Source organism: Arvicanthis niloticus, chromosome 1, assembly GCF_011762505.2.
Source record: "Arvicanthis niloticus isolate mArvNil1 chromosome 1, mArvNil1.pat.X, whole genome shotgun sequence".
Classification (NCBI taxonomy): domain Eukaryota; kingdom Metazoa; phylum Chordata; class Mammalia; order Rodentia; family Muridae; genus Arvicanthis; species Arvicanthis niloticus.
In genome coordinates, this window is record NC_047658.1 from 35,260,266 (window position 1) to 35,279,243 (window position 18,978).

Consider the following 18,978-nt stretch of genomic DNA (forward strand, 5'->3'; position numbering starts at 1 on the left):
AATATTAAATAATAGTATATATAATATATAATAATATTCCCTTAATAATTTTCTTCTTAATGAAGACCTTATAATTTTTCTTTCAACTATTTTTAAATCTGGTATCTTGGATGTTTTGTTGATTTTCTTACACAGTCTGTCTATTTGAAGAGTATTCAAAAGTCTTTTTTGGTTTTGTTGTTTTTGTTGTTTCATTTCACGAATGCATTTATCATGACAGTTATACACTACTTATGTTCCAAGCAGAAGTGAACACTTGCTTATTTCTGTCAGTTATGGCCAATGTGTTTTTCCACAGTAACACTAAAATCATCACATTAATATCTGTATGGAATGAACAGTAAAATCTTGCATTGAGGTTCTTATATGTATACAGAGCACGTTTCTAGTCATCTACTGAATGTTTGAAAAAGGTGTTTTATAAGCAAGTGATTTGTGAGTTGTGAAAACAACAACTTACTTCCTTTACTTCAGAGTATCACTACCACCTACATAGGAGACACAGGGAGTCAGCTTTGGGGTTGAGATCTCGCAAATTCAGTCCACAGTCCCTTACTAACTTGTCTGTGTTCTCAATGTTAACTAGTGTGCCAAAGCAAAGCTCCTGAAAGCTCTTAAATCAAACGCTGCTCCTATGATGCAAGGGGAAATCTTTCTTCCGTTTTTCAACTATTTTCTCACATCTATTATATATTGACTTATGTAACTGAAAGAACAGACAGATGTGAAAATTCCATGAACATTTCATATTCATTTCTGTTGTGTTTCCTATAATTTTCCTTGAATTTTCAAGCTCTTTTTGAGGACGAGGAATTCTGGGTTCATTGTTATTGATGAAAAAAAATTGTACTTGCATAAAAGGCTAACGGGGAACTCTGGAAGCCGAAAGATTTCACAAAGAAAAAAAAGAAACTCAGATTTGCCATGCATATGTCTCTTTAGTCTGGAGATACTTAATTTTTATGTTTTAACATGGTCAGTTTACTTCTTGGGGTCGGGGTATAATTTGAGCTGCAGCGCACTAATTAATCAGCATTTACAGATCTGTATTTTGAGAAAGTGCCCATCTTTACCAGCCCCTCTACCACCAACAAATACTCCACGCTCACATTTCTCTGTTGTTGATGTACGTTGCCAAGGAGCGGCCACTGTACAAACTGTGAGATATTTATCGTCTGCTTCTCACTATAGCACCATGTTTCTCTTTGTCGCCCTGAATCATTCCTAATCATTTCTTTGTGGCTTGTATGTTGTCTATTGACATAATCAGATGCTCTTTTCATAAAGCAAATTTAGTGGGAGTTGTTGTGATATGGCATATTCATTAGTGTTCAAGTCAGAGAGACTGACCCTATCCGTGCCCTAATGAACACCGTTTGCCATGTGGAATGACCTACCCTTTGTCAGACTAAAATCCAAATCTGTCACCATTTTCGAAAGCAAATGGTTAGTGGGGAAACTTAATCTGATGTGTTTATTTATGTGAGTTAGCATATGAAGAAAACGAACCGTTTTTCATCAAACCACCCACAGTTAGAAACGGCCATGTGGCAGATCTCATAATAGAGAGCAAAAGGGTTGTGTGTTTATTCTAGATTCCTCTCAAAGGATTCTATCCCCCAATGTCACAATTCCTGTACGGATGGGGGCTATGAATCTGAGGTGAGGAATGAAACTGAAAACCATGACAGAATTGCAGTGTTCATTCTCCAGAAAACCATTTCTGTTTCGAAGGCAACCTTGTTTTTCATGTACACAAAAGTGATAGATTGCCACGAATGACTGGTGTAACATGCTTTTTAAAGGCCAGATAATCTCTGAAATATGAGTCCCAAATTCTTCTCTAATTATTTAGCAAATAGACATCCTGGGGCACATTTCTTCTTTATGGATCCCCAGTTAAAAGCACACAAAAAATAGGAACATTTGCTGAAGGTATCTTAAGAGTGGGGTACAGCCTTCATCATTCTCTTCTGCCCCCTTGTGGTTTCTTTCCTCATATTGGACTGCTGCCCTAGGCTGCAAACCACTCCTTCTAAAAAAATCATAATGTTAATTACCATCTATATACCCGGAAAATTGCCCAACTAAACTGAGATGGCCACTTAATTTGGGGAAGAAAGAAGAATACCAATACACAGTAATTTTGATGGTTCCTTTTTTATCTGTTAACATGTCATATGTCCATTGTTGAGCTTATCTTCCAGAAAACTTTCATTGTACCCCCATTTTCTTGAAATATATGAAAGGATTCCTATCCCGTTTGCTAATTTCCAGCATAGTGCTTTCATTTTTGATTTTTAGGATGTCTTTCGCACTCTATTGTCTCATCTCACCTATTTCAAAAGTGGGTTTTCCCGCGTTAAAACTGCTGCCTCCGTGAATTTCTGTTAATTTACTTCCAAGATTCCTTTTCTTTCCTTTCTAATTGGCTCATCTTTTCTCTGCCTGACTAGTGGTAGTCAATATTCGTCTAGATGAGTTTAGATTTTTTTTTTCCCCTCTGAACACACTTTTAAACAGTTTTATTCACTACTGCTGCTATGCTTTGATAAAGAATGGGCAAACTTGATTCTCAGATTCTCTTAATGAATACAGTTATAATAGACCACCTAGGTTATCCTTGGATTGACTGACCCATGCCCTAGCAAATATTCATCATTTATCCTGTGCTTCCCGCCCTTCTGTTACCTGACAGAATAAACTACTCCAGGAAATTCACACACAGATACCTGAATACAATCTCCATTTTTTTCCTATACCTTCGTTAAATTATAATAGCGTCTCGAATAGCTCCCCAATCCCTCTTACGTCAATGTGCTTCATTTCTGAGCTCAGACCACACCACCGCCCCCACCTTTGGACATGTTCCATGTTGCTAGTGGTTTGTCCCCACTTCATAATGCAGCACAGTGATTTTTTTGAGCCGTAAATCTGTCCCTGTCACTTGCCTATATAAACTCATGCTTAAAGAGTATGAACTAGCTGAGTTGAGGATCTATAGCGCAGGAGAAGGGATCTTGAGTCAGTCAGTACTTTGGTAGACGCCCCTCTGAACGATCCACTTGTGGTGGTCGGGGGCGGGGAAGGGGCGGGATTCAGCCCCCTCCCCCCTCCTTCTTACTGCGGAGAGCTGCAGAGCCAGCTCAGTGTGAGCTGCACTGCGAGCTGTGAGCTGAGCGCTGTGAGCTGCCTGGCGAGTAAGCCAGGCAGTAGCACTTAGCTGAAAGCTGCGGTGACAGCCTGGCAGCACTCGCTGAGAGTTGCGGTGCCAGCCAGGTAATGCTCGCTGAGAGCTGCTGAGAGAGCCCGGCAGCACTCGCTGAGAGCTGAGGAGAGAACCCGAGAGCAGCGGAACAAGCCAGTCAGCACCCGCTTCCTATTCAGCTTTCAAGCTGGAGGGGGATCCTGGACAGCCACGTCGGCATGCTCAGCACTGGAAGAAAAAGAGAGGCAACCGGAGACGGGCCACCGCCAGTCAAGGGAGGGACATGTCGCAGCTAAGTACGAATCTGGGTGATTCCAGCCCTCCGGAGTCCCCAGTGCCTGCAATCCATAGCCGCCCTACGGTTCTGATGCGGGCCCCGCCTGCTTCCTCCCGGGCTCCTCCTGTCCCTTGGGATCCACCTCCAGTGGACTTGCAGGCTCCCCTGGCTGCTTGGCAGCCTCCTCAGCCCGCATGGGAGGCTCCGGAGGGCCAGCTGCCTGTCTCAGTGGCTCAGCTGGCCCAGCCTCCTGGTCTAGGGGCCCCAATGGTCCAGGCTCCGCCGCTTGGGGGGGCGATGGCCAAGCCTCCAACACCTGGAGGCTTGATGGTCCATCAGCCCCCTCCGGGAGCCCCGATGGCCCAGTCTTCAACTCCGGGAGTCCTGATGCTACATCCTTCTGTCCCGGGGGCCCCTTTGGCTCATCCTCCTCCCCCAGGAACTCCGATGACACACCCTCCCGGGACCCCGATGGCGCACCCTCCTCCTCCCCCTCCTCCTCCTGGGACCCCAATGACCCACCCACCACCGGGAAACCCGATGGTACATCCTCTCCCTCCTGGAACCCCGATGGTCCATGGGGGACCACATGGAACTCCAATGCCGCATGTTCCAATTACTGGGACACCGATAGCCCAGCCGCCAACTCCAGGAGTCCTGATGGCCCAGCAGCTGACGCCGGGAGTCCTGATGGTCCAGCCGACTGCTCCAGGAGCTCCGATGGTCCAGCCTCCTCCACAGGCAGCCTTGATGACCCAGCCTGCACCTTCGATTACTCCGATGGCCAAGCCTCCAGGTCCTGGTGTCGTGATGATCCATCCTTCAGGTGCCAGAGGTCCAATCATTCAGACTCCAGTATCAGGAGCACCAATGGCGCAGACAGTGCTGCCCCCTGGGCAGCCTCTGGCTACTTGGGCCCCACAGGGTCAGCCTTTGATCCTACAAATTCAGTCTCAAGTCATAAGGGCTCCTCCACAGGTTCCCTCTGTACCACAAGCCCCCCAGGTACAGCTGGCCACAGCCCCAGGCTGGCAAGCTACCACGCCCAACTGGCAGGTGGCCCCCCAGGGGTGGCCGGCGACGCCTTTGACCTGGCAGGCTACGCAGGTGACCTGGCAGACCCCCACAATAGCCTGGCAGGCCGCTTCAGCTGTGCGCCAAGCGGCTTCATCCCTTCGTTCTGGTCACCAACCCATTCGACCTGGACCACCTCCAGTGCTTCGCCAGATACCTCCTATCATCCGTCAGCTCCCACCCTTGATGCGGCAAGCCCCACCACTGATCCGACAGGTCCCTATCAGATCAGCTACACATGGCATAGCAAGCCAGCCTCAGCTGTGGCAAGTCCTGCCACCCCCACCTCCACTGCGTCAGGCTCCACAGGCTCGCCTACTACTCCCGAGGGTATCAGGAGCAGGCCAGGTGTCTACAGTACCACCAGTTGCTCAGATACATTTGGTGCCACAGTCAGGCCCACAGGTGCCCCAGACAGTACTGCCAGCCCAACTTTCTATCCCAATTCCTGTACCCCAGGCTGCTGCTCAGTCTGCTCCCCGGGCTGTGCATTGCCCATCCATCATCTGGCAGGCCCCCAAAGGCCAGCCCCCAGTGCCACAGGAGCTCCCAGTACTACAGGAGCTCCCAGTGCCACAGGAGCTCCCAGTGCCAGAGGAGCTCCCAGTGCCAGAGGAGCTCCCAGTGCCAGAGGAGCTCCCAGTTCCACAGGAGGTCGAGGTGCCACAGGAGGTCGAGGTGCCACAGGAGGTCGAGGTGCCACAGGAGGTCGAGGTGCCACAGGAGGTCGAGGTGCCACAGGAGGTCGAGGTGCCACAGGAGGTTGCGGTGCCACAGGAGCTCCCAGTTCCACAGGAGCTCCCAGTTCCACAGGAGCTCCCAGTTCCACAGGAGCTCCCAGTTCCACAGGAACTGCCAGTTCCACAGGAGCTCCCAGCGCCACTGGAGTTCCAGGAGGTACAGCAGGCCCAGGCAATGGGCTGGCGGGCACCCAAGGTACCTACTCACTTCTGGCAGCCCGTGCCTGCCCAGGAGGCCCAGGAGCAGGCCACTCAGAAGGCCCATGTGGAGCAGCAGCAGCCCTTTCGGGGAGCTCGAGCCACTCCCAAGGCACGGCAAACTCAGCTGCCTACCCACCAGGCCCAAGCCACAGGCCTGCAGGCAGAACTGCCTTCAGTGCAGCTGCAGCCTTCTTGGCAAGGCCCACCGCCCAGGTTGCAGGCCCAGGCTAGAGCCTCTGCCCCACTGGCAAATTTTCCCAGGGGCTCTACTCGATCACGTATGGCTCCATCAGGAGAACCTGGCCCCTCTTCTGTAGAACCTCGGGGCCCTCCTAGGGAGCGCAGGGCACCTGCAAAGGACAAAAAGGGTCCTCCAAAAGAGCGCGTGATAATTGGTGCCACCTTTTGTGCTCCAAGGGGAGCATCAGCTTCCAGGGCATACGTGCCAACTGCCTGGAAAAACTTGCCTGCCACATCAGAGACCTTTCCTGCCACCTCAAGGGGCTTTCCATCTACCTCTCATTTCCAGCCTGCCTCTTCTAATGCCTTTAGAGGCCCATCTGCCACCTCAGAGAGCCCAAAGTCACTGCCATTTGCTCTGCAGGATCCTTATGCCTGTGTAGAGGCCCTGCCTGCAGTTCCCTGGGTTCCATATCCTGATGGGAACACCTCATCAGCATGTAAGTCAGTGCCCACCATCCTGATGGTGGCAGCTTCTCCCCAGGCAAGTGCCACTGCTGCAGAGGCCTCCAAGTCTTCAGAGCCACCAAGACGCTCCGGCAAAGCCACCAGGAAGAAGAAGCATCTGGAACCCAAAGAAGACAACTGTGGCCACAGGATGCCCTCACGTGACTGGCGGGGCCCCCAATCCTGGGAGAATCCCAGCCAGAATGACTGGGAGATTCAAAGGGCTATGCAGCTCCTGGGGGACCGGGAATCCCTCTACACTCCACAGGGCCTGAATGACTGGGGGTGCCCCAATACCTCTAGGATGCCAAGGAGCTTGGAGGGCCCTAGTACTTCACGGGACCAGGGATTCTGTGGTGCCCCGGGTGGGTCTCAGACATGGATGGCCTCTGAGGTCCCAAGTGTTTCTCGGGGATCCAGTGCTGCTCAGGAGGACCCTGATAGGGAGAGTCAGCCATTGTCTCCCTTAGATGAGAGGGCAAACGCTTTGGTGCAGTTTCTCTTGGTCAAAGACCAAGCCAAGGTGCCTGTCCAGCTCTCAGAGATGGTAAATGTTGTCATCCGAGAATATAAAGACGACAGCTTAGACATCATCAACCGTGCCAACACTAAGCTGGAGTGCACCTTTGGTTGTCAACTGAAGGAAGTTGACACCAAAACCCACACTTACATCATCGTCAACAAGATGGCGTACCCTCAGTATAATTTTCTGCCATCCTATTTAGAGAGGCCAAAGTTCAGCCTCCTGATGGTGGTCCTGAGCCTCATCTTTATGAAAGGCTACTGTATCAGGGAGAATCTGCTCTTTAGTTTTCTGTTCCAGTTGGGGCTGGATGTCCAGGAGACAAGCGGTCTCTTCAGTATTACAAAGAAGCTCATCACCAATGTGTTTGTGAGACACAGGTACCTAGAGTACAGACAAATCCCGTTCACTGAGCCTGCAGAATACGAGCTTCTCTGGGGACCCCGGGCATTCCTCGAGACCAACAGGGTGCACATGTTGAGGTTTTTGGCTGCAATCTATGAGAACCAGCCCCAGATCTGGTCATGCCAGTACCTTGACTCATTGGCAGAGTTAGAATACAAGGACGCTAACGACGACGAATCCCATGACAGCGATGATGATCCCTACAACCCCACCAGCAGTCCCCATCCTTACTAATAGGTGGCATTAAGATGACTTTATACCTGTGGGTCCAAAGCCAAAGGCAACAGACAATGGGGGGTGGGGGGACATTGTGCTTTTCTGGTGTTTTTTGGTATTGTTCAGTGCGTGTAAGTTTTACAGCCTGTTTTTATATTTGCCAAAGCTTTTGTACAGTTTCGTGAAATGTTGATTCAAACTGGCTGCTGTATTGTTTTGTATTTTGGTGTCTACATTTTTTAAATGAGATCTGTGGTTCCCTGTTTGGTCTCCTAATTGTTACGTTATAGTATCAGAATTGTGCTGCCTTTGTGAAATGAAACGACAGTCTATTTGTCTTGTTTTGTTTATGTAAAATCAGAATGTTCTTGGATGTAAATATGACTCATCACTAAAATACTGTGGAGAAAAGTGAAGATCTATAGCTATATAAATATACTTTCAGCATAACATAAAGTGTTTGTCTTTATTCTAATTTTGAACGAGGGTGGTGGGAGCCACACTTTAACATGCTCTATGCTCAAACACCCACACCGAGATTACTATCGGTGATAGTAAAACCTGTGGATGCTGACAGCTTCCCAGAAGAGTTCTCCATTCATCCTAAAAATGATGCAGTGATGGTGGGTGGTGAAGCCAGAGATTTCCTTAAAGTGAAAGTAAAACTTCACAAATAAGACACGGCAAACTAAGAGGGGGTTGTGTGGCCCCTCTGATTTAATTTTTACAATAACTGTTCAAGTTAGACATTATATCTAGCTTGTAGCTGAGGCTATAAGACACAAACAGTTTAATTAAACTACGTATGTGGTGGCATGCTGGTAAAATTACAATTCCAAGCAGGAAATCTTCTCAACGGTATTTGGAAAAGGAGGATACTTTACCACCGAACCATAAAAATGCAGGTTTAGTAGCCATTCAAAAAACACCAAAGAGATCCTTTTGTGTCCCGTGGAAGATATCCAGTAACTCAGATGTGGAACTCACCAACACACTATACTGATACCAGAATGGAAACCCCCTATCATATCAGGAGCCTACCAGGAAAAAAGAAATCCAAGGTTTAAGGCATTAAAGATTCTGCAGATTACGGGTGGCCATTGCAAGGGGGAAGGAGTGGGCAACTGCAGGGCGCTTCATTGAGAAACTCCAGAAAGAAACTGAGTAAATATCTACAACCAGCCTTTTGTTACAGGAACCCAAGGAGAGGATCTTGGCAAAGGGCTGATCACTGGCTGTTCTAGTCAATAAATTCATGGGCATATGAATGTAATATACATGAAGAGCTCACAGCTTTTTGCCAGGGACAGAGGGCTTCTGCTTGCCACTACTTGGTCTGTCTGAATCAAGAAATCCAACCCCATGTCTTCCCATTCTTCCTGAAAAGCAGAGGGCAGGGCAAGCCAGCAGCAATGATAGAACTTTTCTGCCACCTACTGGCCAACTAGCTGTTGCACAGCTATTTTTGAGACCATTGTCTCTCCTGTAAGGGTTCACACCCATTTAATCAGGTGGTTTCACTTTTTGCTTCATGTCCTTACCCATAATTTTACTTATGTCTGTATGCAACAATTTTTTTCTCATATGTGGTCATTAACTTAAAACAACTACCCATGTCCAACCCAAGCTTTACTGAAAGATTACTGCCCTCGAAACGGTTACACTGCTACTTAGAACAAAGTGGTAAGGTGTATCCTGCCGTTACAGCGTAAACTTTGTATGGCAATTGGCCCCTATTATACCATTCACCTACCTGAGTATGTGTGAAGAATCCACTGTATCTCCAAACTCTACTAAAGCTTGGAAGATAAGAGGATACTGAAAGCTGGCAACTCAATCTTTAATGTTTGACAAAATTACGAAATGTCTCAGCTAAGAACAGGTGTGCTGTGATTATAAACTGGCACATGGATCTGAGGAAATTTACAATTTTATGGTCATTTCAATAGTTTTTTTTTAATCTGTTTTGTTTATGTATCGGTACTAGAGAAATTTTTCCACACATTACAATTATGTTACTTGGAAGCTATAGCTCATGCATAACAAGTCTCTACATAACTCATAGTTAAAAACAACAACAGACAACTTTCCTTATCATACAGTTGATATCAGTTAACTGCTAGAAACCTGTGTTAGACTGTATTATGTATATGAGAAGTAACAAAAGACTTTTTCATTATGCATGCAAAACAAATTACTCAAATATTCTACAGAAGAGTTGAACCTCTAACACCATGAAATCAGGAAGCAGAAAGCAAATAGCCAAGACATGTGAAACACAATGCAAAAAAAAAAAAGTGGGAAAAATCAAAATCTAACTTTTCAAAAGTACTAAAATGTGGATAAATGTTGTAGAAAGATTTTAGCCATACAATTGAGGACAATAAAATGCCTCTGAATAAATAAATGGGACATATTGGGCACAAAATATACAAACAATAATAATAACTGCTGAGCTCTTGTATCTGTCTATAACTCAAAGGTAGGAATATTAAGTATTCGTTTCTATTGGTTAATAAAAACATAGAATAAAATAGTCACATAGAACAGCAGATATGAATAAGGTTGTAATAGAGATTACCCTGAAATCAATCCAACTGGTTGAATCACTCACTAATAGCTTTAAACCAACAAATAATTTACAAAAACAATCACCAAATGGAATAGAAACGATTTGTAGTATAAGTGAATAGTTCTTCACAAGGAGAGCTAACGGTAGGTAGACAGGACACCTAATATTTTTACCCTCAAACAAGAAGCAACAGGCAAGAATATCTAGAAAGTTGTTGCTAAAAGACCTTAGACTTCCTCGGAAATCAAATTGCACTTCCCCCAAGACATCTAGTTTAGAGAAATAAACAGCTGAGATTACAGACTAAATAGTTTATACTCAAATATTTAAAACCAGATGTCAGAGTACCATGACTATCCAATGACTGCAGTGGCAACCACTTTTTGGAGCGATGACGGCTAATAAAGAGGAATCACCAAAATAATTTATTTTCTTTCTGCTTTAATGTATTAGTTAAATAAATTCTAATCCAAATAAAGCTTTCTTACATTGAGAAAGAATTGGAAACTGCGTAGAGGGTGTCAAGTTATACAAAAGTTAATGTCGGAATATTTATCTAAACTAAGATTTGTAATTTGCAGTAAGTTTATCTAAATCTGTCAAGGCCATACATCAGCCAGCTGTTTTAGCAAATACATGTAAGAATTCAACACTGAGATCAAAGAAACTTTTGCTTTCTAGATACAAAAGTGGAGTCCTCGTGTTCCCCAGCAATACCTACTCCATTGCACACTCAGCTCATGGCATTCATTTGCTTTCTGAGTTTGGAGGAGCACCCACAAAGCCTTGCCACCTTCTCACTGACTGTCATAGCACCCAAAGAGATACAGGATCATCTCTACACACTGCACGTCTATCCTAAAAACCTGGAAACATTCTTCCTCTTAGATACAGCTTTCAGGTTACAGCAGTGCAGCCATCTTGTCTTGTTGTGGCTTTTTCTTCCTCCCCACACTCATCACTGTGGCAGCTGGTTCTTTGTGTTCTCTACCTTCATAGTTCTGCCCCTTCATCACACCTCCATGTAACAGCCATGATAATCTCTCAGCCTCTATAAAACTCCAAAATACTTGATCAACCTTGAAACAGGAGGTGGCTCTTAATGTTCCTGAATAGGACATGATCCACCTCAGCTGACTTTGCACATTTGGAAGGTCAAAAACAGCCTTGCGGGGAGGCATTGGCCAAAGAAAGAACTTATAAATGAGACTAGGAAGCCCTCTTCTAAAAAGTCCAAAGAATCACTCAGTATCCAAATTAAAACTTAATTTTATTTAAAACTTTTTCATATAATAAGTTTTGAACCAACTTCTCCCAGATCTTTGCTATCTTCCACACATTGAATTCATGACTTCTCCCTCCCTCAATCTCTTGCCCTTCTTCTCCTCTTTTTCTCTCTCAGAAAAAAAAATCAAAATAAACAAACTAAACAGAGGCTATAAGATATTTTTCCAAGAAGTAGCTTAAAGGACGATAACCCCCTACCCAATTTACACCAACATTACCTATTTCCATTATTCCTAGACCATAAGTATAAAGTGATTTTTTTTTTTGGATACAAGGTCTTCTCTGGAAAGTATCTTTTGGAAAGGAAGCAATTATGGATCTAACTTGATAACCATATTCTACCTTTTCCTGAATGTAAGCAAAGTCGTTTTTCTTGGTATCTCATGCACCATGCAGGACTTCCTTGAATTTTATGAGATTTTAAAAATAGTACTTCCCCTTCTGTTTGAAGTATCTTCCATTATCTGTTCCCTCACGTTTTGTTTATTGGCACTCAGGAATGTACCCTGGCTATCTCAAGGAAATACTGTTTTCTGTACAAATACAGGTTGAGAAATCATTTGTGAGATGCAATGTCTTTGTTATTAATTACTGTAAATCATTCTTTTTACAGATAGTAGTGATACCCAACCCTTCAGCATTTTCTCTACCCACAAGATTTACTGGACCTTTAAGAAAAAGGTATTTTAAGTCACTGTAGTATACTCAAGAAGAAGAAATGATATACTTAAGAGACCAATACCAGTTTTTATAAATACAAGACTGATGAGTGATTAAAAATTTATTTCTGAAGGCCAGAAAGATGCTCCAGTGAGTAAAGTTACTTGCCTCCAGGCCTGTTAACCTAAGTTTGTTTCCAAGAACAACATGGTGGAAGGAAAGTACTAACTCCTGAAAGATGCTTTTTAACACACACACACAAAGAGAGAGAGAGAGAGAGAGAGAGAGAGAGAGAGAGAGAGAGAGAGAGAGAAGGGAGATGGATGATGGGAGGGAAGAAGGGGTGGAGGCAGGGGGATCTTAACCAGCTCATGTGCTGCTCTTACAGAAAACCACTGTTTAGTTCCCAGTATCCACAACAGGTGGTACCCAACTGCCTAGGAAATCATTGGCCTTCTTATTTCTATGGGCAACTTTGTGTACTTGCACAAATAAACATACACATACATAAAAATAAAAATTAAAGAAAATTTATAGTGATCTATACAATTTATCTTATGAGTGATCTAAAGAAAAATAAAAGTGTTTCTCTTGTTGAAACAGCCACTTTCACAAGACCAAAAATCAAAGGGTCCTTTATAGCAAATATTCACATGCAGCAGCTGCTTACAGGGCATTCCCCAGGCAGCACCGATAAGCCTTCTTGCTTTTCTGAGCTCTAACATGCCCCCCAAATCAAAACTTCTTCCTTTAGTTTATTTTATCTCTTTTTATTCAAACAATGGACAGTGCTTAAGCACATTTCCCCTATCTCTCTGGGCTTTACTTGTTTTTTGGAGCCCCCATGCCCTTCTGTCACGCAGCTGCTTGCTGGCTACCAATGCTAAGCATGCCAGACTTCTTTAATCCTAATACCAAGAACAACCAAAGAAAACACTTTCTCCTCTTCTTCTTCCTCTTCTTCCTCTTCCTCCTCTTCCTCCTCCTCTTCCTTCTTCTCTTCCTCCTCCTTTTCTTTCTCTTCCTTTTCTTCTTCCTCCTCCTTCTCTTCCTCCTCCTTTTCTTTCTCTTCCTTCTCTTCTTCCTCCTCTTCCTCCTCCTCCTCTTCCTCCTTTTCCTTCTCTTCTTCCTCCTCTTCCTCCTCCTCCTCTTCCTCCTTTTCCTTCTCTTCTTCCTCCTCTTCCTCCTTTTCCTTCTCTTCTTCCTCCTCTTCCTCTTCCTCCTCCTCTTCCTTTTTTTCCTTCTCTTCTTCCTCCTCTTCCCTCTCCTCCTCCTCATCTTCTTCCTCCTTATTTTTCTTTTTCTTCTTCTTCTGCCTCTCCTGAAACTTGTCTGCCTGGTTGCTTTTTCTCTCAAAAATCCCTTAAAGCATTCCTGAGATTCTTCTAAGCCCATATTTAAATTCTGTCTCTAATGAGATCAAGAACTCACACACACAAAAAAACTTTGATTAAAGCAACAGTGCTTTAAGATGATCTTACTACGTCAAAGACCCTATGTATCAATCTGTGGTTAGAAATGTGTACAGCTGTGATTCTGAAATTAAATATTTTGTGCACAGATGTGAAGAGGTAAAGGCATAAGAGACTAGTGCATACAAAATTTTGAGTAAGTGCCCTTTTTACACAATTATGCAGTTTATATGAAGTGTTAATTTACAGTTGTTAATGAAATTCTCTTGACGTTTCTTCTGGTTTTCATTAATTAATTTATTTATTCCCTTTCCAGCCCAAAACCAGCCTCCCGCTCCTCCCAGTCCCCTCTTCACATAGATCTTCTTCCCATCCCCCCTTCTCCTCTCAGAGGGGGAGCTCCCCCTGGCTATCACCTCCCTGGCACCTCAAGTCACTGCAGGAATAGGCACATCCTCTCCCACCTAGGCGAGACAAGTTGGCCTAGTTAGGGGAATAAGACTCACAAGCAGGCAACAAGTAGAAGAAATTGGATCTGTTGTCTGCCTGTGGATCCCAATTCTCCTACTTTTAATTAGTTCCATTCATATGGAAAGCCAGACATTGGGTAATCCTACTATGTGAAACCCTCATCTGGTCCATATCTGTCTCCACAAAATAATTATTTTGTTATTGTATATATGAGACACAGGTTAGAAAATTCATCGTGAAGTTTAAGAATGTTCTCTACATTTAGGGAAAGTTTACCATTTGGTTTTTCTCAGTACTGTAGTTACTTCTAAATTTTGCCTCAAAAGTAAAAACTGAATTTTAGCATATCAGGATTGTCATAGAGAAGGTAATTGCTTCTTAGCACCTTATATGATAAGTGTATCTATGTTCCTTTTTTACTTTATAAGATTTCTAGGATAGTAAGCATGGGTCATAACTTTTTAAAAAGGTTTATGTGAAAAATGCCCAGCTTATAACTCTTACTATGACTGGGAACAAAATTATTTTTCCCTAAACTACACCTGTACCACACAGGTGACAATAGTGAGCCAAGAGACCTGAAATTCAGAGTGAAGTGCAGAAGAATAACTGGACTTAAATAGTGTCATCTGTTTTCTGGCAAAAAGTACATGGAATGCAACAGATGAGAGTAGAAAAATCAGACGCTTGCCTTATTTGTGATAGCCAGAAGCTAGAAACAACCTAGATGTCCCTCAACCGAAGATTGGATACAAAAAATATGGTTCATTTACACAATGGAATACTATTTAGTCATTAAAAGTGAGGACATCATAAATTTTGAAGGCAAATAGATGGGACTAGAAAATATTATCCTAAGTAAGGTAACCCAGACCCAAAAGGACATGCATGGTATGTACTCACTGATAAGTGAATATTAGCCAAAATTCCAGAATAGCCATGACAAAACTTGCAGACCTTAGGAAGCTTAACAAGAAGGAAGGCCCAACTGTGGACACCTGAAACCTACAAAGAAGGGTAACAAAATAATCACGGGAGGCAGAAGGAAGGAAGAAACTGGGTGGGAGAGGGTAGGGGTTGGAGAAAAGGAGGGGCAGTATCAAGTATGGGGAGAGACAGGAAGGACAGCCAGGGGGCCAGGAGAATGAATCAAAATATGCAGCAGTGGAGTTGAGGGAACAGGGCAACCTCCAGAAAGTCCCAGAGACCTGGAATGTGAGAAGCTACCAGGACTCAAAGGGGATGACATTAGCCAAAATGCCCAACAGTGGAAAGATGGAACCAGAAGAGACCACCTTCAGTAGATAGACATGGCCCCCAGTTGAGGCAGGGGCCCACCCATCCATCTTCAAAATTTTTAATCGAGAATTGTTCCTGTCTAAAGGAAATACAGGGACAAAAATAGGCAGAGACTGAAAGAAAGTCCACCCAGTGACAGGCACAACTTGGGATCCATCATCCCATGCGAGCACACCAAATACTGACACTATTACTGAGACCATATTGTATGTGCAGACAGGAGCCTAGCATAGATGTCCTCACAGAGACTCTACCAGCCACTGACTGAGACAGATACAGATACTTTTAGCAACTATTGGATTGAAGTTAGGGACCAAAATGGAAGAGTCAGAGAAAGGAATGAAGGAGGTAGCCCATAAAAGAACAACAGTGTCAGTGTCACATAACCCAGACCCCTCAAAGCTCCCAGAGTCTAAGCTAAAAACCAAGGAGTGCTGGGCACATGTGTAGCAGAGGACTGCCTTGTATGGCCTCACTGGGAGAGAATAAGATTAATCCTGTGGAAACTTGGTGCCCCAGGGAAGTGGAATGCTGGTGAGGGTGAGGTGGCATTGGATGGAGGGGGAAGCACCTTCTCAGAGGCAGAAGGTGGGGTTAGGGCTGAAAAACTCAGGTTGGGGGTACCAGGAAGGGGGCAACTTTTGGGATGTAAAAAATAAAATGATTTAATAAAAAAGAAAAAATCAGATACTCATATACAAGTGAGAGAGTTGAGAGTGGATTCACACTAAACAACAATAATTCAAAAGAAATCACAAGACTAAAACAAAATGTGTGCATATCACATACTCAGTGAAGAAATTGCATCCAGAACGTACAAAAAAAATCTTAAAATACACACAGAGCAACTAACAAATGAACGAAAAGTTCCGTAGAAGTGTTCTACACACATGTGCAGTGTGGGAGTAATCCCATGTCAATCTCCTTCCTTTTGCTGTAAATTCCCTATGCATACAGTTTTTATAAACAATTGTGTGTAGTTCCTGTCTCGTGAATTAAGATCTATATATGCATATCATTGGCACTCAAATGTAAGACTACATATTCTGTACATATGCTTATTGCTATAATTGAGAATCATTTTCACTTTGTAGTAAACAAGCAATAATGATTCTTATATTACAAAGACTTCAGCTGCAAACATCAGACTCTTCAGTCAGCTATGAATTAGATCCTATTTCTCCCTCTGGTGGCAACAAGGAGAAATAGCCTTTTAAATTTCATGAAATTAGAAAGGAAAAAGTCATATTGTCGTACATTAAATGGCAGCTTTTGATACTATTTTTTTTACTTGATCAACATTATGATTTATTGATACTCATGTAACTTGTGTCAATAATCAAGTTAACTACCCTTTATATAAATTCATTATATAATACTAATATCAAAACAAAAAGCAATTCTCTGTCCTGAGTTAGAGTTTTGGTACTTCATAATAAAAACTCTTTTTGAAACACTGAACATAAAAACTAAATATGAATGGCAGAGAAAATAAAACCCAATAAGAAAAAAATCACCTCCCCTGAACAAATGTAAAACCATCTGATTATATTTTTAAATAAGGCAATATCTAAGGAAATGAGAATAAGTTACTTCCTAAATGATATAAAGTTACATTCCATTATATACATTTGGAAGGTGAAACTGGATTCCTACTAATTTGTGCGTTCTTTGTGAGACCAGTATCTCTGCTTTTCTTTTTCTCTCTCTCTTTCTTTCTTTCTTCTAATTTTATGTCCTAACTACAGTTTCCCCTTTCTCCTTTTCTCCCTACCTCCCACATTCCCTCTCCTCTAGCACACTCCCTCACCACCGACCCTGCATCATTCACTCCTTCTCTGATTTTCTTCATAAGGAGGCAACCCTTCCATGGATATCAATCAGCCATGGCATATTCATATCCCTATGAACACTTGGTTGTTTTTTTTTTTAACAAAGAAGTCAAAATTATACAGTGCAAAGCATATTCAACAAATGCTGGTCTAACTGAATGGGGATGTATAGAAGAATGCAAATAGATCCATGTCTATTACTCGGGACAAAACTCAAGTCCAAGTGGATGTAACACTTCAACATAAAACCAAATATACTAAACCTGATGAAGGAGAAAGTGGGAATAGCCTTGAATGTACTGGCATAGAAAACAACTTACTGAACTGAATATCAATCACACAGGGACTGAGACTGACAATTAATAAATGGTATATCATGAAACTGAAAAGCTTCTGTAAGGCAAAGGACACTGTCAAAAGAACAAAATCACAGCCTACAAAATGGGAAAAGATTTTCACTAACTTCACATCTGAAAGAGGGCTAATTTCCAAAATATATAAAGAACTCAAGAAAGTAGACATCAACAAACCAAATAATCTAACTAAAACTGGGGTACATATCTAAACAGAAAATTCTTGACAGAGGAATTTCAAATGGTACTTTAATGCTTTATAAATGCATGCCTCACCAAAACCACACTGGAAAGTCTAAAGTTCTCCACAATGATCTTCTGGGTACTATCTGTGAGTGTCTTAAACCAAATACATGAGTTGTGTTTTCATAGGATAATAATTGGAAACTGGATTGAGAATTCTTAATCTAAAATGCTTTCCATCAGAAGTGCTTCCTATTTTAATTTATATTTAATAGATATCTTTTAAAAGTATCAACACTGAAAAATCTTTTCAGGCATAAGTATTGCATAGTATGAATTTTAGACATTACTATTATATTGACATTTAAACATTTGGGAATTAGAATTTAAGTTTCATTAATGATAAGGCTGAATACTTTATAAACAATTACTGCATAAATACATAATACATATAATTTTCCTAAATTTGATTTATTCAAGTAAGTGTAGGGTATTTCTGTTTAACATAAAGTAATCCTTCCTGGAGACTGCTAATACTTTTTTGCTTGTTCCTTTTCTCTCTCAAAAGTAAACTAAACTCTTTTAGTAGTAAAAGGATCATGTAGCTAGAAATCTGGATCATTAACTAAAGGACCAAACCGTTGCAGAGGATCTCTGTTTGGTTCCCAGGACTCATGCTGGGCAGCTTCAGTGGGTCTCACACTCTTTTCTGCCCCTCCTGGGGCACTTACACTTATGTGTGCTCTCTCACGCAAAGACAAACACAGACGATTTAAAATAAACATTTCAATGGACTTTTAAAGTAAATATCACAATAAACCCATGTGTTTTTCTTTTTTACAAGCTTCTGGTGGATTTTCCATGACAAGCCTTGTCAAAGATAAATGCGTCACCATTTTCAATGCAGCCCTAGGGAATATAGGCTCAACATTCCTTTTCTATCTCGTTTCCTCTACTCTCCTTACAATTTAAGATAAATATTTAAATGCTTTTTAAAACACAAATACCCCCAATAAACCCACATGTTTTTCTCATTTACGAGCTTCTGGTGGATGTTCCCAGACAAGTGTACTGAATGATAAATGCGTCACCATTTTCAATGCAGCCCTAAGGAATATAGGCTCAACATCCCTCTTCTATCTCATTTCCTCTGCTCTCCTTACCATTCCCAGAAACTGGCTACGTCACTTCTATTTCCTAAACGTATCCCCCCACAATGTGTCTTGTGAGTGTTGCTTCCTCTGATTGGAAAAGTCTACATCAACTCAGATCCATGGATGACTTTTTTATAAAGGCATAAGAAGTTTCACATCAATAGTTTGATTCTCAGAGATTATAGCAATGAACCACCTTGCCCAACTGTTAGCTGGAGGTTCTTAATCAGAGGACACAGAATAACCACAAATTGCTACAGGAAGAGATGAAACAGAACAAGCTCTGTGGTCTTCTAATTCTTTTACACCTCCTTTTGTTTGCCTGAAGATTTGACATTTAAAGATAATAGATCTAGGCAAGTCAGCAATCACTGTGAGTGACAAAAAGAGGCTTTGAAAGTATGACCAAGGGCTCAGGGAAAGA

At 42.7% G+C, this 18,978-nt stretch overlaps 1 protein-coding gene across 1 annotated transcript; it reads left to right on the forward strand.

The window, feature by feature from the left end:
• Window positions 1-3,124: 3,124 nt before the first annotated feature.
• Magel2 (MAGE family member L2) lies at window positions 3,125-7,772 on the forward strand. The gene is made up of 2 exons (XM_076935249.1): window positions 3,125-3,279; window positions 3,388-7,772. The coding sequence occupies exon 2, from the start codon at window positions 3,492-3,494 to the stop codon at window positions 7,347-7,349; it is 3,858 nt and encodes a 1,285-aa protein (XP_076791364.1). The 5' UTR covers window positions 3,125-3,279; window positions 3,388-3,491; the 3' UTR covers window positions 7,350-7,772.
• The last annotated feature ends 11,206 nt before the right edge of the window (window positions 7,773-18,978 follow it).